General features: G+C 44.8%; 1 protein-coding gene and 1 long non-coding RNA gene across 16 annotated transcripts in view; one reads left to right on the top strand and one right to left on the bottom strand.

Annotated features, from left to right (window-relative positions):
- The window catches only part of KIF21B (kinesin family member 21B), a 463,280-nt gene that overhangs the window by 204,011 nt on the left and 233,098 nt on the right, over positions 1 to 26,171 (bottom strand). For all 15 annotated transcript variants that reach the window (XR_012688103.1, XR_012688104.1, XM_075195637.1 and 12 more), the window contains 7 exons: positions 22,152 to 22,242; positions 21,882 to 22,070; positions 21,499 to 21,698; positions 21,250 to 21,357; positions 21,068 to 21,136; positions 20,704 to 20,915; positions 19,149 to 19,290 (listed from right to left, as the gene is read on the bottom strand). Coding sequence is in view for 13 of the 15 variants with exons in the window: in XM_075195637.1 (XP_075051738.1) it covers positions 19,149 to 19,290; positions 20,704 to 20,915; positions 21,068 to 21,136; positions 21,250 to 21,357; positions 21,499 to 21,698; positions 21,882 to 22,070; positions 22,152 to 22,242 (1,011 nt within the window). In the remaining 2 variants the exon portion in view is untranslated. The remainder of the gene's footprint in view (positions 1 to 19,148; positions 19,291 to 20,703; positions 20,916 to 21,067; positions 21,137 to 21,249; positions 21,358 to 21,498; positions 21,699 to 21,881; positions 22,071 to 22,151; positions 22,243 to 26,171) is intronic.
- On the top strand, positions 2,724 to 24,610 carry LOC142138745 (uncharacterized). The gene is made up of 3 exons (XR_012688105.1): positions 2,724 to 3,067; positions 20,711 to 21,381; positions 24,104 to 24,610. It is a non-coding gene; the product is annotated as an uncharacterized LOC142138745 (long non-coding RNA).

Raw genomic sequence — 26,171 nt, 5'->3', positions numbered from 1 at the left:
GCGGCTGCAAGGGGTCGGGCGGGGGGCCCCTTCTATTCTCCCTACATCACAGCCTAACTCGCAGTTCTCGTCGGGTAGGGGTATATTTAAGGGTTGGGAGACGGCTGCGCCAGAGGGAAGGGAACAGAGAGCAGCTTCCCCTTATAGAGGGCTGGGGCTGGTTATATGGGACCCCCTGGTCCCAGGGGAGGGGTTGATGCTTTCCCATGGCAGTGTAAGCTCTGGGGGGAGGGGTGTCGGGCCTTCTGGGATTAGCAGTATTTTTCCTACCCCGGGTGTTGGCGGCGTTAGGGGTGGTAGTGAGGTTACAGATGGGATAGGCTCTTGGCCGGGTGTCGCTGCAGCGCTTCTTGCATGAGGTAGGGTAAGTATTGATAGGGCAGGGTTCGCCGCACCTTTACTGTTGGGGCCTGAGGCGGGCACTCTCACTCATTTACAGGTTGGGGGGTCCTTCCCGGCGGGTTGCAGCCCACCATACAGGTCAGGGGAGTAGTTTGATTGATTATGGCCAGTCGCATGTTGGGACCAACGTGCAGGGTGATGGGGGAGCATGGAATTTGCCTTATCCCCCGGTGGGGGGAAGAACATCCCTGGCTACCATGTTAGGATCTGCGCTTCCTTACCCCACCCCCTCTGGGTTATATGCTCATTCGTATCCAGTCCCGCTCATCCAGAGAGGAGTTAGTAGTGTGGGGCAACTAGGATCTGGGCTACCTACAGGGCCTGATTAAGGGTTCTGGCCGCCCTAGGCTAATACGGCCGCAGCGCCCCCCCCCCCCCCCCCTCCTCCGAATATATAGGTGTATAGGAACACTCCTGAATATGAATGTTCAGGTGTATTCTCCAGCATTCAAATTTAGACAGATTGTGCCATTGTCTCTTACCTGTCCTTGCTCTTCTCTCTTGCAACTTTGTTATCCTCTCGCTGGCTTCTGGAAAGTTGGCGTCCTTTTTTGAAAATGCAAAAAAATAAATTATAATGCAAACCCTGAATGATTAGGCCCTTTAGTTAAAACAAAACACTCCATTATGGCCAGCTAAAAGTATCCCATTGGACAGGCATATATAAGCAATATCTGAATATTTGTTGTCAATCAAATACAAACCTCTACCAGCCCCATCTCACTAATATTTAGTATTCTAGTGATTGCTGAGACCACCCATGTGACCACCACACAATCATGAGATTCTGCCCCCCAAAGCTGCTCTATTTTTTAAATACCCCCTGCAGCCATTTTCCTTAACCACAACCCCCCCCCGCACAGCCATTTTCCTTAACCCCTGCTGCAGCCATTTTCTTTACCTCCCACCCTGCATCCATCCCCCTTGCAGCTATTTTCCTTACCTCCACTCTGCAAGCTAGCTATCCCCCCCCCCGTCACATCAAAACTCCCCCAGTCACATATATCAGCCCCCCTCCTCTGCCCTCCTTCATACATATCAACCTCTCTACCTCCCTATAGATTTTCATGGCAGCCCCCCCCTCCCACCCTATAGATTTGTATGACAGTCCCCCTCTCCCTCCCTATACATATGCATGACAGTCCCCCCTCTCCCTCCCTATAGATATGCAGGGTAGTCCCCCCCCCTCCCTATAGATATGCAGGGTAGTCCCCCCCCCCTCCCTACAGATATGCAGGGTAGTTCCCCCCCTTCCTATAGATATGCAGGGCAGTTCCCCCTCCCTATAGATATGCAGGGCAGTTCCCCCCCTCCTTATAGATATGCAGGGCAGTTCCCCCCCTCCTTATAGATATGCAGGGCAGTCCCCCCCCTCCCTATAAATATGCAGGGCAGTTCCCCCCCCCTCCTTATAGATATGCAGGGCAGTTTCCCCCCCTCCCTATAGATATGCAGGGCAGTTTCCCCCCCTCCCTATAGATATGCAGGGCAGTCCCCCCCCCTCCCTATAGATATGCTAGGCAGTTCCCCCCCCTCCCTATAGATATGCAGGGCAGTTCCCCCCCCCTCCCTATAGATATGCAGGGCAGTTCCCCCCTCCCTATAGATATGCAGGGCAGTTCCCCCCTCCCTATAGATATGCAGGGCAGTTCCCCCCCCTCCCTATAGATATGCAGGGCAGTTCCCCCCCCCCTCCCTATAGATATGCAGGGCAGTTCCCCCCCCCTCCCTATAGATATGCAGGGCAGTCCCCCCCCCCTCCCTATAGATATGCAGGGCAGTTCCCCCCCCCCCCTCCCTATAGATATGCAGGGCAGTTCCCCCCCCTCCCTATAGATATGCAGGGCAGTTCCCTCCCTCCCTATAGATATGCAGGGCAGTCCCCCCCCTCCCTATAGATATGCAGGGCAGTCCCCCCCCCCCTCCCTATAGATATGCAGGGCAGTTCCCCCCTTCACTTACCTGTAGTTGTGCCAGCATCGCTCCTCTCCTCAGATCAGCAGATAGGAAGTGAAGACGTCCTGCTTCCTGTCTGCTGTACAGCAACAGGCAGCCTGGCGATTGGCTGTGTGTTGCTAACCACTGACCACCAATGCTTTTGATCGTCGAGCCCTCCACCCCCCCCTGCGGCGATCCCCAGCGGCGACCCCCCCCTCCCCCACCCCAAAAAAAAAAATGAATGAAGAAAAAAAAAATGTAAAAAAAAAAAAAAAAAAAATTTTTTTTTTAAAAAAAAAAATACCCACAGTGCAGCGCCCCCCGGGACCCAGCGCCCCAGGCTGCAGCCTGGTCAGCCTAGTGGTTGATCAGGCCCTGGCTACCTAGACCCCCTCCACCGGGGGTTTGTCGGGGCTTGGCAAGGTCAAGCAGGGGTCGGTCCGGAAGGTGCGTGGGTTGGACTCCCTATGGGTAGACAGCAGGTTGGTTGCGATGCTAACGTGCCTCTGTTTACAGATACACAAGTGCCGGTGGAAATGTCATCAGCGCAGCCATTGCATTCGGTCATGATCAGGCCAAAAGCCGAGGAGCGAGCGGAGGTCGCAGCAGAGAGTCGGAGGTTTGACGAGACCGGAACCACAACAGTCGGGTGTCATGGAGGCATCATCGGAACCAGGACCTTCGGGGGCGACAGGAGCCGGGCGGCAAGCGGAAACAGTCACAGGCGGTGAGTTGTTGGATGTTGATATGTCACACGAACATACACATAGTCCGCCATTGTCCACTACTAGCGAGGATTCTTCCTCTTCAATGGGGGAGGGTCCTCGGAAGTTGATTAAAATACTGAACACGCACTTCAGTAGGTCTAGGGCACAAGGGGATAAGAGAAGTGCATCTGCGAATTCGGCAACGAATAGAGCTCCTATGGTACAGTGCGAGAACACCGGCCTTTTAGCAGGTATGCGCCATAGCGTTAGAGACAAGATTAAGAAGGGCTGGTTTGTTGCCATGTTCGAACTTACAAAATCAGCAAAAAAGGAGTAGGACGCGGCCTGTGTAAAGGGTGGCATGGGGCAGAGCCGTAACTTAGAATTCTAGTGCCCTGGGCGAGAAAGACAAATGCCGCCCCCCTAGCCCTCAATGGAAGAGGCCTATAAAAATTCCCCTAATTGGTTGGCGGGGTATTGTACCTTTGCAGCATGCTATATAGAGAAGAGACCGGAAGCTAGTGAGGAGGTATGGAAGTATTTGCATTTTATAAATGAGATGTACATTAATGATCGCCCGGGGACATGGCGTAGGTACGAGGAGCTGAAGATTTGGATGAAGCTAAATCGGGCTAGCTTAGCTTCTGGTTCGGGGTCCCAATGGAACCGGTTTCCACAAGGGGGAGACGTGGTGCTCCCCAGTTTACCAAAAATAGACGTTTCACATTTAACAATTCGTCGTGCGGAAGGGGGGAATCGTGTCGATACAGGCACAGCTGCTCATATTGCTGCGGACCGCATTCTGTCAAGGAGTGTCCGAGGTGTGTTCCCGGTCTCGGCAGAGGGCGTGGCAGCGATGGTAACATTGCTTAAAGCTCATTCATCAATATGTACCGATGTGTTAGAGCGATGGCTCAAATTCTACCCAAATTTGGAACAGGCAGCATTTCTTTGCAAAGGTTTTCATCACGGTTTCCGGATACCCATTGGGTCTGCGGTTAACGCCAGGGCCGATAGGAACCTTAATTTCGCTTATATTTTTCCGGATATTCTTGAAGAGAAAATTCGGGGAGAAATTAGCCTTTTTGGACCCTTTAACTCCCCGCCCATTGCTGATCTAGTTATTTCCCCATTAGGTGTAGTCCCAAAAAAGGTCCCAGGTAAATTTTGTTTAATCCGACACCTATCGCACCCAGCAGGCAATTCGGTTAATGACGCCATTGATCAGAGCATCAGTTTCGTAGTATATCAGTCATTTGAGGAGGCCCTTTTGTTGGTTAGACATTTTGGCGCAGGCGCCCTTATGGCAAAATTGGATATAGAGTCTGCGTTTAGATTGCTTCCCCTTCACCCAGATTCGTTTAAGTACATGGGGTTTCAAATTAAAGGCAAATATTACATAGATAGATGCCTGCCCATGGGATGTTCTCTGTCTTGTGCCTACTTTGAATCATTCAGTTCCTTTTTACACTGGTCAATTCAGGCTGGGACAGGTCACAGAGGTATTGCCCATTACCGCAATGACTTTCTATTTGTAGGGCCGTTCAATTCCTCATTGTGTGCAGATACATTGTACTCCGCGCAAGCTCTGTTTTCTGTCATGGGGTACCAGTAGCACAGGACAAGACTGAAGGCCCGGCAATGTGTTTGTCCTTTCTGGGGATAGAAATAGACATGTGGCAGGCTGCTGTCGGTTGCCGGCGGATAAAATTTCCAAACTGGAGAGTATGATATCCAGTAATCTGGTCTCTCCTGCGCTTAAGTTGAAACAAATTCAAGCATTGTTGGGATTGTTTAATTTTGCGTGCAGGGTCATTCCTATGGGTAGAATTGTTTGCAGAAATCTTCAGTTAGCTATGGCAGGGAGTCAGGATTTGGCCTCTCCCCCCCCCCCCCATCTCTAAGAGAGATTTAGAGTTGTTCACAGATGCGGCAGGGCGCAAGGATTTGGAGCATACTTTCAGGGCGAGTGGTGTGCATCCCCATGGCCACAACATTGGATAGATAGAGAGTTGCTTAAGAACTTACTTGCTTTAAAGTTATTCCCTATCATTGTGTCCTTGGAGCTGTGGGCTCCGCAGCTTAGAGGCCACAATGTTTCCTTTTGGTGCGATAATTTGGGTGTGGTCCAGGCAATCAATAGGCAGAGTTCATCTTCTAGGCCAGCGGTTAACTTGTTACGGGTCTGGGTGCTTCGTTGCTTGGATTACGACATAAATTTTTGTGCCAAACATGTGCCGGGGATTGAAAATTGCATTGCAGACTCCCTTTCACGTTTCGAGTGGGAGCATTTTAGATCATTGGCTCCGATGGCTAATCCCATAGGTATAGCTTGTCCACCTTATATTTGGCAGATGGTGGGGACGGCAGAAGATTCCTGGCTGAAGCTTCTCTAGCCCCGTCTACATCAAAGGCTTACCGGTTGGCTTGGAAACGTTAGAGTTTTCTGTTATCCTCTAGCAGGCGTGCCCCTGGTGCCAATCACGACATTGATGAGTTTATTTGGGGGGGGTGTTATCAGGAAGGCTTTAGTAAAGAGTCTATGACTTACATTTGCAGGTATATCCTTCACGGCAAAATTTCAAGGGCTGCCAGATCCAACAAAGTCGTTCCTGGTTAAGAGAGCCCTTAAGGGGTGGTCCAGACTTCAGCCTATCCCTAAGGATAATAGGAGGCCTATAGATCCTTATTTGCTGGCGCGCATTATTGGAGTTTTGGATGTCATAGCCGCAGATGCTTTTGAGGTTTCCCTGTTTAGCGACGCTTTTTCCATGGCTTTTCATGGGGCATTGAGGGTCAGTGAGTTGGTTGTGCAGTCGAGCATTCAGTGCAAGATTGTGCGGTCCAAGACAGATCAATCTGGGGTGGGGCACTGGTTCTCCCTTATGCGACAGGAAGATCATCGTATTTGCCCGGTTAGGCTCTGTCATGACTTAGCAAATAGACGCCCTTATCAGTCTGAAATGTGGCTAGTTCACAGAGATGGGTTACCAGTTACTAAATTTCAATTTCATGCCATTATGTGTAAAGCCTTGGCAGACACTCTTTCCGCATTGGGGCAGCCACAGCATCGGCATCAGACAGGGCATCAGTTGCAGCAATTCAGGCGTTGGGCAGACGGAAGTCCAGCAGCTATAAAAAGTATATTAGACCTGATGTTTAACCTTTTTGTTGTTTCTCCCCTCTTGTACGCAGATCTTTTCTTTTCTTTCTCTTCTTAAGTAAGTGGACCCAGGGCTATGCTGCTCACCGCGTTTGCGGGGGCGTGAAGGGATTTTTTCCCAATGGGTTTTTACCTTCACTTGGGTCGCTGCTTTTCCTTTTCATGTTCATATTTAATGTTGGAATTAAATTTCCCCGTCGCCAGTTACCGTATAGTCCTGTTGTTTATATGGGGTTTAGCTTGTTTTAGTGCTCTCAATTTTGGTTGTGTTGGATAGCTTGGGTGCTTGTTTGGTGTTGGTTATCTTATTATGGATTAATTGGCTTATTTCATTTTCCTTAGGGTTGGATGTCAGGAAGATTTGTGTTTGAGTTCTGGGCCATTCATTTGTTTACTGGGAGAGTAGGCATGTTTTGGCTCGGAGGTGCCCGTGGATGCCTGGTTGCTCAGAGGTCAGGTGGATTGGCCGGAGAGGCATGAGATGGACCGATTTCATTGCAGCTTTGTCCGGTGAGATTGCTAAGCATGGTGTTCCGGACATCCTTGTTGTTCATCTAGGAGGGAACAATGTTGGACAAATGAAATCTCTGGATCTCATCATCAGGATTCGGGAGGACATGGCTTTGGTTTCAAATAGTTGGCCCAATATAAGGTTGTGTTGGTCTTATATCGTACCCCGGCGGAGGTGGAGATCTAATACTACGATTGTGTCCATTGCGGCTGTTGTTAGGAAAGTCAATCAAGTGGCCAGTAAAATTTTCCGTGATTTAGGTGGATCAGCCATTTCCCATCCGTTGTTGAAAGGTGATCAAGTTCATTTGTTCAGAAATGATGGTGTGCATTTGTCAGAAGAAAGGATTAGATTTTTTATAGACCAGTTATGTTGGAGGCTTAGGGTTGTCGTTAGGTCTATGGTTGGCGGGCCTCATATATAGTTATACATGTCGGCGTGGGTAGGAGAGCAGTGCAGTCGGTAAGTTTGCATATGGTGCTCGATTTATCTTGTCATAGGCCACTACTCCCCCTTTTGGTTCGTGGTGTCATCACATGTTTGGTCAAATTGTGAGGAGGACCCTTGGCCAGTATGTTAAAGGTTATACTGGTGGTTATAAAGGGGGGTGTAGTCTTGCCATTGGACAGATATTTAGCACTGGCCAATAGATAAGGTATGATCCTGGGTTGGTGGTACTATGGTCTGACCTTTCCACCGTTATTGGTTTTGTTGTTGCTGACTACCCTGCTCTCATCCTCCTTTTAGTCCTTTAGCTTCCTTTATTGGGGTTTAATAAATAATATTTTATTCCAACGTTAATTTGGTGTCCGTGTCTTTATTGGTTATTATTATTATTATTTTAAGTTTACACTTGTATAAACGAAGAGAGCTTCCCCTATGTGTATTTTAGTCATTTTTGATTTAATGTTCAAAAAGCAAAGTTATTAAACTGGCTCGGGTGCTTTATCTTACAATTATCTACATTACATTTCATAAACATTTCAGAGGCCAATTTGCCATTTTTTCTAAATGTTTGTGCAGCAAGTTACTATCCTGCTTTGTGCTAATAGCTTAGTGTCATTAGCATATATTGACACCTTACGTTCTACAGCATCTACAAAGTCATTAGTAATAAAGAGATTGAAAAGAACAGGGCCCAATTTCAGTCCTAATGGCACACCACTAACAACTTGTGAAACAGTAGTGAATGTTTTTGCAAAATCCAAATATACATCAATTGCACTACCAACGTTCAGTTTCTCAACTTCTCAATCCTCAAGTTTTAGGCTGAATTATTTAGGCATAAATGTAATTCCATCTGGTGTGCATAGGCTATTGCTAAACAATGTTTCCTGGCATTTGTAAATAAAGGGGCTCATGTACAGTTGGAAGTATTTTTTTTTCTGTGTGTAAAATATGCACTTCCATACTGCACTGTGTACAAAAGATGGATATACATACGTACATTTAGCCACATCTTACACGAACAACTCCTTACTTCTTAGAAAGGAAAAATAAGGTAAGTGTATGCCGAGAAAAGCAAGAACATGTTTAAGTATTTGTGGCACAATTAGAGGTGGACGCTACCACAGATACACCTGTCAGCAGGCTTATTTCTTGTAGGTGCTTGACCACCATCATCATCAGCATGCACCATTGCAGGATTAAATAAAAAAACTTACAATTTGTGCCCCTTAAAAATGAACTAAGCACCAATGCTTATGCAGGGGGATGAACAGAATAAATTCCCCCTGTCAAAGCTGCAACCAGCACCAGTGTAAGACAGGCTGTTTTTTTCCCACTATAACAGGGAAACCAAAAGTGTGGAGTCCCCCTGCTACAGTATTATACAGCCCCAGCCTGTTCAGCATGGATTAATTCCCTATGGAAATGGTACAATGCTACAATGACATTCATTGAGAACCCACAGGTTCTATAAGGGCCAGTATCCTCAGGCAACCATGGGTAAGCTGGCACTTCTACTACTACAAGCACTACTACGGCTACCAAGGCTTATTGAGACCATTGGTGCCACATATGAAAAGTTTTTTTTTTCACTTATTGCCTCAACATCCACCAGCCAGGGTGGTGATCTTAGCATGGGGCAATTTTTCCCCAGGGTGAGGGAATCACATTTTTTTTTTTTGCAAGCTCAATTACCATACATAATTCAGCCCTGTGCTGAACAGGCTAGGGCCAAATCCCAATGTAACAAAGTGGCTCCACGCTGCGGTTTTTCCTGTTATAGTGTAACCAATCAAGTCTGTTATAACTTTTGCAGGAGGCATTTTCACCCCCTCTGCATTAGCAGTAACCAGCCCAGGCTATAAGCACTGGTGCTTATTTCACTTTTCTTATTATATAATTATTTTTTCAATATACATTAAAATGCCAGTCAAGTTGATTATGATGACTGATGTCTTCATCATCATCACCATTCATCAATTTTTGCTTTAAACATATGCTCATACAAATGCATTTAGGATACTATGCTTAGTGGCACGTATCTTAAGAAACATGCAACTCAACATGACCACATAGATATAAATGCACAATTTTATGTGTGTGTTTTGGAAACAAATGTGTGCAACTATACATGAGGCCCAATGACAGGAAAAAAAATTATATTAAAAAGATCAGCTTTATCGTCTACATTTATTTTTTCTAGTCTATGCTTTAAAGGGCCATTATTATTATTATTATTATTATTATTATTATATTATTATTTTGCTGTCTCTACATGAAGAACATTTTAGTATCCCTAGAAATCTGGTTTTCAGCTTTTGTCTATGCTAACCTGATTTCTCTTTACATATTTTGCTTCATTCCTTGTATTTCTAGTTTAAACAATTTGAATGCTCTTTTTTAACTAATATCACCTCCAATTATTTGCTATTTAGTCATACTTGCTGTCTTTTATTCCTAGAAATATTTTTGACACACTCTATGTACTATTTTTTTAAATAATTTTAAAACATTTTTCATTCTGTGCTTATTTCAGATTACACTTTCCTACTTTACAAGCTTTAATGCTTCTCTGAGCAAATTAAACTTTGGTCTTCTAAAACAGGGGTCAGGGAACTTTTTTACCTTTTACCCCAAAATATATTTAGATACGCCGACGTTACCCCCTAGATTTGAAAGGAAGGAAATCATACATTATTAATTATTGGAATTCAAATTTTATTGAATCTATTCAAAATTTCTTTGAAAGCGTCAACTTCAAAACTTCAGGTTTTGGAGAAATGATGTTGCTTCATTTTTTATACGAGAGCATCAATATTGGGGCATTTTGATGTCAGAGCAGTTTGGATACAGTCTTCAGCGTCCAATCGATTTCTCTGCTTTGTTTTTATGTCCGTTAGAGTGGAAAATCCTTGTTGGCAGAGGTAGGTTGTTGCAAAAGGCAGCAACTTTTTGACTGCCTCCTCATGTGCAGTTTTGAATGTCTTTGCAGCTGTTGACATTCAAAAATATGACAGATCTGCTTTGTTTTCAAATGCAATACGTGCTTCATTATTGTATCGAGGCTCAAGAAGTTCCTCTGCCAACCCTTGAGGCTCTTCTGGTACAACAGCAATTTCACATTTAAAGGGGTCTACATTCCAACTGACAGCATGTGAATCGGCAGCATTAACCCCAGGAATTTAATTTTTACCCCATTTGGGGTAATTTACCCCTGTTCCCTGACCACTGTTCTAAAATGAATAAATAGTAGGGATATTTTGCAAAGAAAATAACAGAGTGGCATGTTCCTAAAATAATTTGTCCCGTGTGTAATGTCAATCCTATGCGGCAAGATGGTCATAAGTGTAATATTAAAATTCCATTGAACAGGTGGTCCCAAGTGTACACGGAGGGCATTAATTGTGTGCGTGGGCTGAGGCATTCTGTATGTACGGTATCTACAGGATGCTATAGCCGCACACCCGGTTTAAACTGGACACACACAAATTAACAAGAGATGAATAATAAATGTGATATAAGTAGTACCACCTGTGGATCTTTAAAAATGTGTCTGACAATAATGAATACACTGTTAGGGGACCCTGAAGACTGAATTTGAGAAGCTCTGGTATAGATTGAGATTGAGAAGCTCTACTAGATTTATGTACAAAATCCTCAAAAGGGACACACATTACATATTTCCCAAAAGAACAAATAAGTAACTCGTTAAAGATTATTATTAAATTCTATGAATCTTTCAGCTGCAATTGACTGAGCATCTTCACTCAACATGACTAATATTATTAGGGGTGTTTTTATTAAGACCCCGACATTAATAAGATGTTTGATCACTACTCTTCACAGGGATCGCAAATCTTTTTTCCGCCATTTTGTTAAGAAAATGGAGAAGTCCTACCACTTATACATACTGGGACTGGAAGCCTGAGCTTATCTCACTTTAATAGATAGACCCATTAGTATGAGGGAAATCTTCAGTTTTGGCTGTCAAAAAACATGAAGATTTTTACTAGTGGCAAGACAACCACAGCGGCACAGTATATTTCAGCCGTAACAGTGATGATCACCACTGCAGTTGTAGTAGTAATGCTCTGTAACAATAATAAGCCACTAGCAGTAGACTAGTAATGCTCTACAATATGTATAGCTGTAGCCAGTGCTTTTTTTGTAAAAAAAAAGGTGCCGGAACTCACGTCTTATTAATCTTTTATGAAAAAAAATAAAAAATTATATATATATATATACACACACATAAATTTACTCCCTTCCTTGCCCCTCACACACTTGACAATTGTAAAATAAAAATAATAACTCCTACCTCCTCCTGGTTGGCTGGCAAGGCTGCAGTCCAGATGACTGATGGAGTAAACGCAGGATATCTAGAGGGGAGGCCCCATATGTTAATTTAATAAAACAAACATAACAACTGGACATCACTCGACTGTTACACACTGACATGTCCCCTGCTGCGGCTGCCTACCAACTTTTCTCACATATGGCCGCTAGCTATTCTCACCCCTATTCTGGAACCTGGTTTTTTTGTGGCCCTCTCTTTCCACCTCCCTCCTTTTTCTGTAGCCCTCTTTCTGCTCCCTTTCTTTATTCTGTAGCCCTCTTTCTGCTCCCCCTTTATTCTGTAGCCCTCTTTCTGCTCCCCCTTTATTCTGTAGCCCTCTTTCTGCTCCCCCTTTATTCTGTAGCCCTCTTTCTGCTCCCCCTTTATTCTGTAGCCCTCTTTCTGCTCCCCCTCTATTCTGTAGCCTTCTTTCTGCTCCCCCTCTATTCTGTAGCCTTCTTTCTGCTCCCCCTCTATTCTGTAGCCTTCTTTCTGCTCCCCCTCTATTCTGTAGCCTTCTTTCTGCTCCCCCTCTATTCTGTAGCCTTCTTTCTGCTCCCCCTCTATTCTGTAGCCTTCTTTCTGCTCCCCTTTTATTCTGTAGCCTTCTTTCTGCTCCCCCTCTATTCTGTAGCCTTCTTTCTGTAGCCCTCTTCTACTTTCGCCCCTTCCCCCTTTCTGTAGTCAGTATTACTTACCTTCTTTTCACTCTCCTTAGTTTGATCGCTGCTCCTCCCGCTGCCCTGCTTCCGGCCGACGGAAGCAGGACACACACACACACACACACACACACACACAGATGCGGTGCTGCACTGTAGCAGCACCGCAGAGAAAAAAAAAAAAGTAAAAAAAGGTGCCGGAACGCCGTTCCCAGCGTTCAATGGGAAAAAAAGCACTGGCTGTAGCAATAAATGATGATAATAAGGGAAGTGTGTCCATTAGACTTAACAAAATTAAAATCACGCGGGTGAGTGATTGGAGGGTTAGCCAGTGAGAGCTTCTATTATAGTTTAATATCCAATAGGACTCGGGAGGGGGTGTGTATTAGGTTTATATATGTTGCAGTATTTCAGCAGACCTGTCTCTCTGCTTCTGGATTCTATGCGTGGAGTCAGTCTGAGTAGTGTCCTTCGTGCAGTATAGTATACCAGTGTATTGCATAATTGTCTTCTGCCTTTAATTTTTTACTTTTTGGTTATTGTTTCTCTTGTGCTTTCCTCTGTTCCCTCGTTGCCCCTCTTATCCCTGGTTCTTTCCCTCTTTTTCTCCGCTGTTTCCCTCCCCTCTCTCTTCCTCCTCTCTCATTTTGTTTCCTTTCGTGGCCTCGGGGCTGCGTGGTCCGCGTTCTTCCTCCCCCTCTCTCTGGGTGTGTTTTAGCTCTTTTCTGTTGTACTTACCTTGTTAGCTGCAGCGCGATGTCCCGTCCCAGCCGTGTGCGCAGCGCGCCGCCTAGATATAGAGACGGAGCTGCAGCGGTCAGCCACTCCTTCTAATGTTTCTTCAGCTGTGGGGGCCCCCGGGAGTAGCGGTGTGTACGCTAGGGGGTCCTGCAGCGCATCACCTCCCTCCCTCCAATTCAAGGGTGGGCTCCAGAGGGCGGTGGGCGCAGGTCCCCTCCGTCGGACAGAGTCAGGCAGCGCCGGCGGGGGTGGCAGGTAAGGAGGCAGGGGCAGACCGTATGGGGAGAAAATGGGCAGTTGGAGTTCGGCGGGGGTCTTACTTTACTGGCGTGGGAGGGGTGGGGCCAGCCAGCTGATTCGGTTCCGGCAAGGGGAAAGTTATTAAGGGGCTGGGAGGCGACGGGAGTGGTGGCGGCGGCACAGTTAGGTCCTCCAGCAGGCAGGGGGCAGCAGTTCGCATTCCCATCCAGGGGTCTGGGGCAGCGTGCTTCCCCATATAGGGGTCTGGATCCACTTGGTCCGGAGGGGAGGCAGGGAATCCCATATGGTGGTGTGGGCACAGCTAGTAGTGGAACAGGGTCTTTGGGGAGTTTGTTTCTCCCTGCTGGTAGCAATTCTGGTAGCAATACAGAGGATAGGGGTGTTGTGGCAGGGATGAGCATAGCAGGGCAAGGGGTACCTTCTATCACTCCCGGGGTGGTAAATGGGGGCGGGCCAATGTATGTGTCACCTTTAATTGTTTTCTCAGGATAACAACACTCAAGCGCTGTTAAATATCGCGGGGTTCGGTCCCACCCCAAGGGCTGCAGCCAGTCAGTACGGGGCAGATGAGGGACTTGCCTTATCCCATCGGGGGGCAAACGGGACTTTATGCTTCGGTTGACAGGGGTTCATGGCATCACAGCGGATGCCTCTGGAGCGATGGCAGGACCAAGGCCTCAACAGTCGGCTGGGTTGCAAGCACCGTTGGACCCGGGAACTTTGGGTGTGGCAGGAACAGGTCGGCAAACAGAAGCGGCAGCAGGCGGTGTGTTGTTGGATGGTGATCTGTCACATGAACATACACTTAGTCCTCCGGTTTACACTACTAGCGAGGATTCTTCCTCTTCATCGGGGGAGGGTCCTCGGAAACTTATTAAAATACTGAACACACATTTCAGTAGGTCCAGGTCACAGGGAGATGGGAGAAGTTCAGCAGTGAAGGCAGCAGCAAATAGAACCCCCATGGTTCAGTGCGAAAACACCGCCTTGTTAGCAGGTTTGCGCTCCAGCGTTAGAGATAAAATTAAGAGGGGTTTGCTCGTTAATATTTTTTCGAACTAACAAAATCAGTGAAGGAATTGGATGCAGCTTGCGCAAAAGGGGGCATAGGGGAAGAGGTCTTTAAAAATTTTCCTAACTGATTGTCGGGGTATTGTGCCTTCACTGCGTGTTACATAGAGACGAGGCCAGAATCTAGTGAAGACGTATGGAAGTATCTGCAACTCATAAATGAGATGTACATAAATGATCGACCGGGGACATGGCGTAAGTACGACAAGCAGTTTCAGGAGAAAGTTAGTGGGCAGGTAGACATGCCATTAGGCTGCCGGGATTGGAGATTTGGATGAAGTTAAATAGTGCTAGCTTAGCTTCGGGTTCAGGATTTCAAGGCAACCGGTTCCAGCAAGGGGGGAGACGAAGCGCTCCCCAGTTTGCAAAAAATCAATGCTTCGCATTCAATAATTCGTCGTGTGGAAGGGGGAAGTCGTGTTGTTACAGACACAGTTGCTCCTTTTGTCGCAGACCGCATTCGGCCAAAGAGTGTCCGAGGAGTGGTCTCGGCAGAGGTCGCGGCACCAACAGTAATTTTGCTTAAAGCTCATTCCCCCATTTGTACAGATGTTCTGGAGCGGTGGCTCAAGTTATACCCTGATGCGGATCAGGCGGATTTTCTCCGCGAGGGTTTTCGTCATGGCTTTCGGCTTCCTATCGGGTCCGCGTTTAACGCAAGGGCCGCCAGGAACCTTAAATCCACTTATATCTTTCCGGAGGTTCTTGATGAAAAAGTTTGCGGCGAGATCAGCCTGGGACACATGATTGGCCCTTTTAACTCCCCGCCCATGGCTGATTTAGTGATTTCCCCAGTAGGTGTAGTTCCGAAAAAGGTAAATTTTGTTTAATTCAGCACCTATCTCACCCAGTAGGTAATTCGGTTAATGACGCTATTGATCATGACATCAGTTCGGTAGTGTATCAGTCATTTGAGGAGGCCCTTCTATTGGTTAGGCATTTTGGCTCCAGTGCCCTTATGGCAAAATTGGATATAGAGTCTGCGTTTAGATTGCTTCCCCTTCACCCTGAGTCATTTAAGTACATGGGGTTTCAAATTAAAGGCAAGTACTACATAGATAGATGTCTGCCCATGGGATGTTCTCTGTCTTACGCCTATTTCGAATCATTCAGCTCATTTCTGCACTGGTCAATTCAGGCGGGGACGGGTCATGAGGGTATTGCTCATTATCTCAATGACTTCCTGTTGTAGGGCCGGCCAAGTCCGATTTGTGTGCAAATACGCTTTATTCCGCACAAGCTCTAATGGGGGTACCAGTAGCGCGGCACAAGACGGAGAGCCTGACAACGTGTTTTTACTTTCTGGGGATAGAAATAGACTTGGTGGCGGGCTGCTGTCGTTTGCCAGCGGATAAAATTTCCAAACTAGAGAGAGAGTATGATTTCCAGTTTTCTGGTCTCCCCTTCGCTTAAATTGAAACAAATTCAAGCCTTGTTGGGATTGTTTAATTTCACGTGCAGGGTCATTCCTATGGGTAGAATTTTTTGCAGGAAACTTCAGTTAGCTATGGCAGGCAGGAATAAACCACATGCTTTAATAACACTGAACGATGAGATAAGGCAGGACTTGGGAGTGTGGACATCTTTCCTTAGGAGGTTTAACAGAGTTAGGATTTGGCCTCTCCCCCCCCCCCTATCTCCATTAGGGATCTAGAACTGTTTACGGATGCGGCAGGGTCCCAGGGATTTGGAGCATATTTTTAAGGAGAGTGGTGTGCATCCCCATGGCCACAGGAGTGGATTGAGAGGGAGTTAGTAAAGAATTTACTGGTTTTAGAATTAATCCTCATCATTGTGTCCTTGGAATTATGGGCTCCGCAGCTCAGAGGGCACAATGTTTCCTTTTGGTGCGATAATTAGGGAGTGGTGCAGGCAATCAATAGGCAGAGTTCATCTTCTAGGCCAGCAGTAAACTTGTTACAGGTCCTGGTGCTTCGTTGCTTGGATTATGACATAAATTTTTGTGCCAAACATGTTCCAGGGATTGAAAATTGTATTGCTGACTCCCTTTCCCGTTTCGAGTGGGAGCGTTTTAAGTCATTGGCGCAGATGGCCATCCCCATAGGTATAGCTTGTCCACCTTATATTTGCCAGATGGTCAGGACAGCATAAGATTCCTGGCTGAAGCTTCTCTAGCACTGTCCACATCGAAGGCTTACCGGCTGGCTTGGAAACATTGGGAGAGTTTTCTGTTATCTTCTGGCAGGCATTCCCCGGTTATTGAACACGGCATTGAGTTTATTTGGGGGTGCTATCAGGAGGGTCTTAGCAAGGCTTCCATGACTTCTACATTAGCAGGTATATCCTTCATGGCAAAATTGCGAGGGCTTCCAGAACCAACAAATTCATTCCTGGTTAGGAAAGCCCTTAAAGGGTGGTCCAGACTCCATCCAATTCCTAGAGGTAATAGGAGACCTATAGATACGGCCTTGCTGTCTCAGATTATTTTAGTTTTGGTGGACATAGCCGTGGATGCTTTCAAAGTTACCCTGTTTAGCGCCGCGCTTTCCATGGCTTTTCATGGCTTTTCATGGGGCATTGTTTGTCAGTGAGTTGGTTGCGCAGTCGAAGAATCGGTTAGGGACGGCCATCTTAGCTCAAAACGTCATTTTACATTCTGATAGAATTCAATTTAAGATTATTCGGTCCAAAACGGATCAATCAGGTGTGGGTCACTGGTTCTCCCTTTCCAGGCTGCAAGACCATATTATTTGCCCGGTTAGGCTCTGTCATCAGCTAGCAGTATTACGCCCGCATCAGGCTGATATTTCGTTAGCATGAAATTGAAACTTGGTAACTAGGGAACCATCTCTGTGTACTATTATGTGCAAGGCATTGGTGGCTTTGGGTTTACCCGCATCAGAATTTGGGACACACTCTTTCCACATTGGCGCAGATACAGCGGCAACATCAGGTGGGGCATCCGTTGCAGCGATTCAGGCGTTGGGTAGATGGAAGTCCAACAGTTACAAGCATTATATTAGACCTGATGTTTAACCATTTGTTTTTCTCCCCTCTTATACGCAGCTTTACTTTTCTTTTCTTTCTCTTCTTAGGTAGTGGACGCAGGGCTATGCTGCTCGCCGCTATTGCGAGGGTGTGAAGGGTTTTTTTCCCATTGGGTTTTTACCTTCACTTGGGTTGCTGCCTTTCCTTTTCAATTTCTATTTAATGTTGGTATCAAATTCCCCCCTCACCAGTTTAATTTTGGTCAGGTTTTGTTTTAGTAGGTTGAATTCGGCATTGTGTTGGCTATGGGTTTTTTTTAGATCATATTTAATTATTAAGGTTTTTGGGTTTATTCGTTTTAGGATTTAGTACTTTAACTAGTTTAATTTGGCGTAATTTGGTTTCTTTTAGGGTTGGATATCAGGAAGATTTCTGTTTGGTTTTTGGGACACTCCTATGTCTACTGGGCGATTAGACATGTCTTGGCTCGGAGGTGTCCGTGGTTGACTGTTCATGCAGAGGTCAGGTGGATAGGTCAGAGAGGCATGAGATGAACTGAGTTCATGGCGGTTCTGTCCGGTGAGATTTCTGAGCATGGTGTCCCGGATATCCTTGTTCACTTAGGTGGCAACGACGTTGGACAAATTAAATCTCTGGATCTCATTATCAAAATTCATGATGACATTGCTGCGGTTTATAATAGATGGCCCAACTTAAGGTTGTATTTGTCGTATATTGTACCTCGGAGGAGGTGGAGATCTAATATTCCTGTTATGACCATCGCATCTGTGGTCAGAAAAATCAACCAAGTAGCTAGTAAAATTTTTCGAGATGTTGGGGAATCTGTCATTGCCCATTCGTTGTTAAAGGCAGAGTATATTCATTTGTTTAGGAATGATGGTGTTCATTTGTCAGATGAAGGAATTAGGTTTTTCAAAGACCAGTTATGTTGGAGGCTTAGAGTTGTCATTAGGTCTGTGGTTGGCGGGCCGCATATATAGTCATACATGGCGGCGTGGGTAGGAGAGCAGTGCAGTCGGTAAGTTTGCATATGGTGCTCGGGTTATCTCGTCATAGGTCACTACTCCCCGTTTTGGTTTGTGGTGTCATCACGTGTTTGGTCCCTGTGAGGAGGACCCTGGGCTGGTATGTTAAAGGTTATACTGACGGTTCTAAGGGGGTGTAGTCTTGGCGTTGGACAGATATTTTGCACCAGCCAATAGATAATGTATGATCCTGGGTTGGTGGTACTATGGTCTGACCTTTCCACCATTATTGGTTTTGTTTTTGCTGACTGCCCTGCTCTCGTCCGCCTTTCAGTTCCCTTTAGGTTTCGTTATTAAGTCATTTAATAAATCCTATTTTATTCCAACGTTAATTTGGCGTCAGTGTCTTTATTTGGTTATTATTGTATGTTAATCCTGGTGTAATCGTAGAGAACTTCCCCGCTGTGTATTTTATAGTATTATAGTATGTATAGTATGTACAGCAGCATTACCCAGTAATGAACCAGTAGTGGTGGAACTATTATCGCCCAACAATGTGCCAGCAGTAGTAGTAGAGGCCAGTATTGTTCCAACAGTAGTATGTGTCCAAACTCGCTCCACCGTTTCTGCCACTGCTACCTCCTTTTCATCAATTATATAGCTCAACTCCAGTGTCGTACACTATGGCACATCACTTGCTATGCGGGCTGCACCACTGGCTTCTAATTGGTCAATGCCAACAGAACAGTGACGTGTAATACTTAGCACCTGGGTAGCACTACCAACTCTAACCCCCAACTTTTTTTTATAAAAAATTGGTGAACCCCTAGTAATGAATACACTTCTCTGATATCCAGCATGAAGTAGGTATAGTTGGACCAGAAAAACCTGCTATCTTCACATTAATATAAACAACATAATACGCAAAATTGTCGGACATATTTTAGTGTCAAAGGAAATATGTATAGTCCACTTACCCGTAGCAGCCTTTCCATATCATTCTCCAGGTTAAGTAGAGTTAACCTCTGTAAGACAACCTCATGAACTCTCCTTTCCAGAGTCTGCCACTTCATACGAGCAGCCTTACTAAGTGGAAGTCCTGGGCGACCAACCTTCCGCCTGTCACCAAATCAAAGAGAAGAAACTTGTCAGGGTGTGATTGTACTAAATAAATTGTTTAAAGCAGCAATCTTATGAAAAGATGAGGTGTGGTTTTGTTAACATAACTCACTGTGGAAGGCTATAAGAAAAAAAAGTTTTGTAATTCTGACAGTGTCATGTGACTACCATGGCAGCCACAGTCACATGGCACATGATGTAGTGAGCTTTGGAATGCCCCTCTGAGCTTCTTGCACTTGCTATTTAAAGAAAAAACTTCTATATGGGATTGCTGCTTTAAATGTTTTGTTTATACTATATTAAATAAATCAATGTCTTAAATGCAAATTCTTTTAGTTTAATTGAGGATTCAATAAAAGTTTAAAAAAACCCCGATATTTTATTGTTTTTTTAATTGCAGATTACTGAGAATTAGAACTGAGGGATGGATTAAGCCCGATATAGTTACTTGTAGGTGAGTGTCAGAAGGGGCAGATTTAGTGGAGCAAGCTATAAAACCTCAGGGAGCTGACATCGTCCTCTTGGATCCAGGAAAGCTGCCCTCCCTTCCATTCCTTGCTGTTGGATCTGGAGTTTGTTGACTGGTTCTAGAATTCGCTTGCCTGATCAGGTGGCTTTTGCGATGGGGGAGGTGCTCCCTTTTTCTCTGATAACAAGGTCTGGTGCAGACCCAACTGTTGAGCTGCGTGATGCATGAGCTCTTTTCACTAGGTGGGTACTGGTGCAGACCCAAAGGTTTGCGAGTTCCGTGGTGCACGGACTCTATCAGATGGGATACGTGCTGGTGCAGCCCCGAAGGTGTGAGCTACGTTCTGCAAGGCTGGTGCTGATGCAGGCCCGATGATATAAGGAAGCCGCGTGGTGCAGGTGCTCAGTGCAGGTACCATGGTCTTGCGGCTGGTGCAGCCTTTTTTGTGGCTGGATAACAATGTACTCTTGATAGGCAAGGATAGTGTAGAGCACATTGATTGTAGAGAGGCCTTTGGAAACTGTTCCCTTTGAAGAGTTGGCTTAGGTTGGGTGCAAGTACCACCCCTGGGGGCTGGCTTGTGGTGTGTTACGATTAGCCCAGAAGGGTTCGAGGTCTGGAATGTCTAGGATTATTGTCCCCTTTAATTATAGATAACAAGGGTGCACTCAGGCAAAATGGTATAAGCACTGATGTCTTGAAGGTGGGTGACCTGTGAAGGGACATCCGGATTGGTTTTGGGCCTTTGCTGATCTGAATACAGTGTTCTCCCTCCACCATATTAGTGTGTTTGCCAACAAGTTGGTGTGGTGTCTTATATATATATATATATATATATATATATATATATATATTAGTGTTAAGGTTACGATTAAGGGTTTATAGTTATGTTATCAACTGTTGAGCATTTTATCTGTTATCTCACTCATATCTCATATTGTTACCTCATAGTTCGGCTTCCATTTGCCAAAGACACAGTTTCTCCAGTTGTTTTGCGGTTCCACTGTCGTACAATGCTGGACACAGAACGTGAACTGCTATCTGGTTCTGATGATGTAGTGCTTGTGGACAGTTCTGCTCCAGAGTCTGGAAGTGAGGCTATACGACTGAAAGCACGATCCTGGCCTGGCCTAGCAAGACGCCGAAGAGCAGATACCTAGGGTTCATGGAGGAAAAATCAGATGCAGAGATAAATTTGAGTTATAAACAAGTTAAACATTAAACAAATAATGGAAAGAATATATGCACCAACAAATATAATAAGCAGGAGGTAACAGATTTTCCATTATATAAATGCTGGTCACTGACCTCCTGGGTCTTGCGCCTCAACACTATTTCCTGCTGTCTCTTCTGAGATTCTAGTGTTCTGATCTGAAGCTGAGAAGGAAAGAAGTCATATTGGATTATCAATGTCTTTTTTTTTTTTTTTTTTTTACTATAGACCTACTGTATGTCTCAGGTTATCCATCATTTTCAACTGTTCATCTCACCTCTTGTCTGCGCTGTTCCTTCTTTAGTTGAGCAATCTCTCGATTCCTTTTGGACTCCACAAGTTTTCTTCGCTGCTGTTCCTCACGCATCTGTTTCATAAGTACTGCCTGGGAAGGAAGCATGAGAATGAAGTAAGTTTCACATTAATTATTTCATTCATTTGCGCTTGATGCATAAATAATAGCTAGCATAAACATCTAAACAACTATATTGGCATGCCTGTGTCATTATCTTGCTTAATAATGTACCTTTGCCTTTTTCATATCACTGAGCTCTCCCTGCAATTTGCGTAACTCTCGTTCATAGCGTGACTGGTTCTTGAGGAGTCTTGCATGCTCCCTCTGAGCTAACTGCAGCTTCTGCAAATCCCTGTTCATCTCCCGTAATCTCTTTTCATAATCGGCACGGATCTTGTTAGCTTTCTCTTCTGTGTAACATTCCATAGAGCCTGTAGAATCAATAACATTGATATATATGGTGCATACAACAAATATGGTAGTATGTAGTGATATGGTCAAAAAGATTCACTATATGGAGTTGAATTATAAAGAGGTACAAGGAAACCTGAAAAATTATTTGAAAATTACGAGTATCAAGGGAAATATGTAGGATTTTTGAATATATCACATACTAAGCTCACGAAGAACCCGATCTCTCTCCAGTTGCGTATCACGAATTCGACTCTGTAGTTGCTGAAGCTTCTCCTCATATTGAAGTTTAAGTGTCTGCAGGCGGCGCTGACTCTGCTCCAACTCTTCAATGAGGCGTTGTTTAATCTCAATCTCACAGGTCAGATCAGCTAGATCACCTCCGAGTGAGCCTGGAATTTGTTTAGCTCTAGGTTAGTTGACTAATTAAAAATTTAATCCTAAAATGTAGTATCGCATTAGTCTTTTCTCACCTTTCGCCTCAGATTCTGAATCAGACCCAGCATCACTCTCCCCGCTTTCCTCACTCTCCTCGTCACACTCACTTTCTTCCTGTTCATCTTCCTAAGATAATGCAGAACAGAAATAATACTGTATAATATTTGAAAATGGAGTAATGTACTTGCTGCAAATAATGTATTTTGTGAACAAGTACCCCAGCAGCTCTCTATTATTGTTTTCATTTACTTATTTATTTTCTACTTACACATTAACTGTATTTAATTTTTACATTTTACAACTTTTGTACATATTTAAAGAAAGCAACAATTAACATACAAATGAATGACTGATTTGAATATCTGCTGGATTGTAAAATCTCCTATACACTTTGACTAGTGGACTCTTTAATACAAAAGCACACTTCACACATTTAACGTATATAGTTAAAAAACCAAACCTCTTTTTATATGGAAACTAAATAAATAAACTTAACTAGGATTTAATTTACAACATCTCACACATCCGAGTATTAGTCACACTTGCCATGTCCGTCGGTGTCATCTCATGGCCATCCGGGCCTCTCCTAGTCGCCTGCAGCACTTCTGAGCGATGTATCACCATTTGTAAACAAACACTTTCTGTCTGTTCTACTGCATGTGAATGGCCATATTGCATTCTGTCAGGTGATCTTCCCAGTCCAACTAGACTCCAGCAGCTGCGTTCACATGACCTGTGCAGCCAATGGCACTGGGAGATCCCTATTTAAACTAGCTTCTGAGTTCAGCTCACTGTCCGAACAACTCACTTTCTTCTGCTAAGGATAGCTGCCTGGCTTCAGTTGTTTTCAAAGCTGTAGCTGACACATTCTGCATTAACCAAAGTGTTTACTTCCCAAATAGAACTCTGCATTTATCCAAATGCTTATTCCTCAGTAAGAATTTTGCATCTCTCTGCAGACTCCTGAAGACATTATTATCTTCTTCACTGACCACCATTCCAGTCTGCCATACACCTCTGGGTTTCCTTCAGCAGTCCCATTCTGCAGTAGCCTGGTGTTCTGCTGGTATCATCAGTCTTGTAGGCCTCATTTCCAGTTCTGTGAATGTGTGTGGGTTCCAGGCCTGTAGCCAGCTCGCAGTGCTGAGGTCTCCACTCCTGTACTCAGTTATGAGTTACTGTTTCCAGTTTATAGCTGAATGCTCTGAATTTCTGTTGGTTGCATCCTGCTGAGTTCCCAGTAGTGGGTTCTAGCTCTGTATGCCTGGTTATAGGTGCTGGGTTTGAGCTCCCCATGAATGGTTCCAGATTATTACAACACCCGTTTCCAGTTTGGTATTCTGACATGGACTATGGCCCTAGACCCCATCCTATCTACTAGTGGTACTCTAACATTCCTCGACATTACCCAGAAGAGCAGAGATTTTATCAAAGTCCCCAGTTTCAGCTATACTCCTGCTTCAGCAAGACCCAATGTTCCCGATACGGATGAACACAAACAGACGACACAAGGCATATATATCTTTGTAATATTAATTTGTTTCCAGATTTCTCGTTTTAGGTCAAATGTTCATGTACATCCAAAAAAGCAATAGCATTCTAAATGATTAATTAACTGTTTTGTATCCTTATGGGCTGAGCTACATAGGCAATGTTTGGGATTGCAAACTCATGAGATTCATTTCATCATAGAGATTGCTTGTTTTGTAAATAATATTCTAATTTGCTTTACAAGTGATTTTGAATTTCAGGAGATTTAATTGTAGAGACTGAAAATTGCTTGTGTTGCCCTCTGCTATACAGAAAATATTTTGCTTTCTAATTTATATCACTACAGAAATATATTTCATATTTCATTTGTGTGTTGCTAGTTTTAGAAATTGGTTGATAATTCAGCTGTGAAAAGGCTTATCTTAAAATGGTTTTGTAGTAGTAATTCCACCTTTGTGGGCTCTTTCATTGATAATGCTTCTATTTTTTTCCACAGAGCCCTCACTTTCACATCATTTGGGTCCGCAACAGGCAGACATCGAGGCAAAACTTTGTAGATATTATTGTGAAAAAAAAAAAAAAAATCTGTATTCATTTCCTCCATTGTCAACAATGGAGCCCAAAATCATGTAACCATTTCTTTTCCAACAAATAATATAATTGCAAAGGTTTTTTGTTTAATTCAATAGGAATTGTCAGTTGTCCAGTAAAGGCAAATGCACAGGGCTGCCGAGAGGGGGAGGGCGGGTACTAATTACCCGGGCCCGGACCTGCCAGGGGGCCCGGCCCAGGCCCTCCCCGCCCCCTTCATTGGTGGGGAGAGCAGGATATTTAAAAAATAAACAAAAAACCCCCCCCAAATACTCGCATCACGTGATCGCGGTGCTGGCGTCCCTCTTCCTTCTCTTCTCCGTTCGCACTGAATGTTGGGCATGTTGACGTCATCAAGTCACGCACAACATTCAGTGAGGAGTGGTGCAGAGAGGACCAAGACAGAAGAGAATGATGATGGAGAGGTGGGGGGAGGGAGCAGCATGGCACAGTGATGAAGGAGAGGGGGCAGCATGGTATAGTGACGAAGGAGAGGGGGGACAGCATGGTATGGTGATGAAGGAGAGGGGGAGCAGCATGGCACAGTCATGACAGAGAGGGGGGAACAGCATGGCACAGTGATAAAGGAGAGGGGGGCAGCATGGCGCAGTGATGAAGGCGAGGTGCGGGAGCAGCATGGCGCAGTGATGAAGGAGAGGGGGGGGAGCAGCATGGCACAGTGATGAAGGAGAGGGGGGCAGCGTGGCACAGAGTGATGAAGCAGGGGCAGCATGGAACAGAGTGATGAAGGAGGGCCAGGTGAAGGGGGAAAAGCAGAATGGAGGGTGCAGTGTGATCTTAAGGGGGCACCGCATGGTTGTGATGAAGGAGCACAGTAATTTGTGTGTGATGGCACAGGGGGCTTGTGGAAATGTATTGTGTGAGGTAGATGGTGTCTAAGTAATGGGTGCTATTTTGTTTGTGGGGTGATGGTGTGGCAAGTTAATAGTGGGGACTATTAATTTAAGATGGGGTGGTTTGGGGGCTATTGAATGTGGGGGTGAGTTTGCGGAGAATGAGGTCTCTTTATTAAACGGACTATGAATTATTTAATGGCAGTGATGGTTGCAAGAAATAGGTATATTTATGAAATGTAAATTTATTTCTGGGGCTGTTTGCCATGCTCAACTATAAGGGGGGCCCCATGAAGTTGCTGTACCGGGGCCCTGAATTCCTCTTGGCAGACTGCAAATGCATGTGATTATTATTTATTAAATGACATTGCTCATTAACACTTTTCCATATCCTTAAAGTTTGCCTTATTAAAAACGAATTAATCTATATTTCCAACCTTAAAGTTTCACATAGTACAGCCTACAAATAGCCCCACTACAATGAGTCAAAACACTTTGGTAATACCAGATAGTAATATTGGAGCTGTTGCTGAGTTGGACCTATAGATAATAGATAAGGGTCGCGCTGCTAGAGGTCAAATAGTACGAACAAAATAAAAAAACTCAATATCACGGAGGTTCTCCTGTCGAGCGAAGTGAGACAATCCACAGTATTCCAAATAAGTATAACAATGCATTTAATATAATTAACAGTAATTGGCACTTAAAATAACGATCTCTAATCATTCAAATGGACCATATATAGTGGAACATAGGTGATTAGAGTACAACACTATGATAAAAAACCAACATGCAAAAACAACCGCGGCTGCAAAAAGAGTTGGTGTACACAGTAAAAGAAATGACCAGATACAAAGTGGTCATCATTCATAAAATCCAGAGCATAGAGAGCAACCAATGTGCACAGGTATATAATTTGCTCTTCAAAAAGACAAAAAAAATGCCCATAAGCACGGCCTCCTCCGTCAATATACAGTGTGTAGGAGAAATAAATCTCCCAGTCACCTGGTGTATAGCTGTCCATCAGAGAAGCTGGTAGTCCGACTGTCGGATAGTATCTCTCCCTCCAGGATTGTCCAACCGACCCAGCACAAACTCTGCTGTACAGCATAGATCAAA

The sequence above is a fragment of the Mixophyes fleayi genome, chromosome 2, assembly GCF_038048845.1.
Source record: "Mixophyes fleayi isolate aMixFle1 chromosome 2, aMixFle1.hap1, whole genome shotgun sequence".
In the NCBI taxonomy this organism is placed as follows: domain Eukaryota; kingdom Metazoa; phylum Chordata; class Amphibia; order Anura; family Limnodynastidae; genus Mixophyes; species Mixophyes fleayi.
The sequence above is the reverse complement of the archived record's forward strand: the minus strand, read 5'-3'. Positions and strand labels throughout refer to the sequence as shown.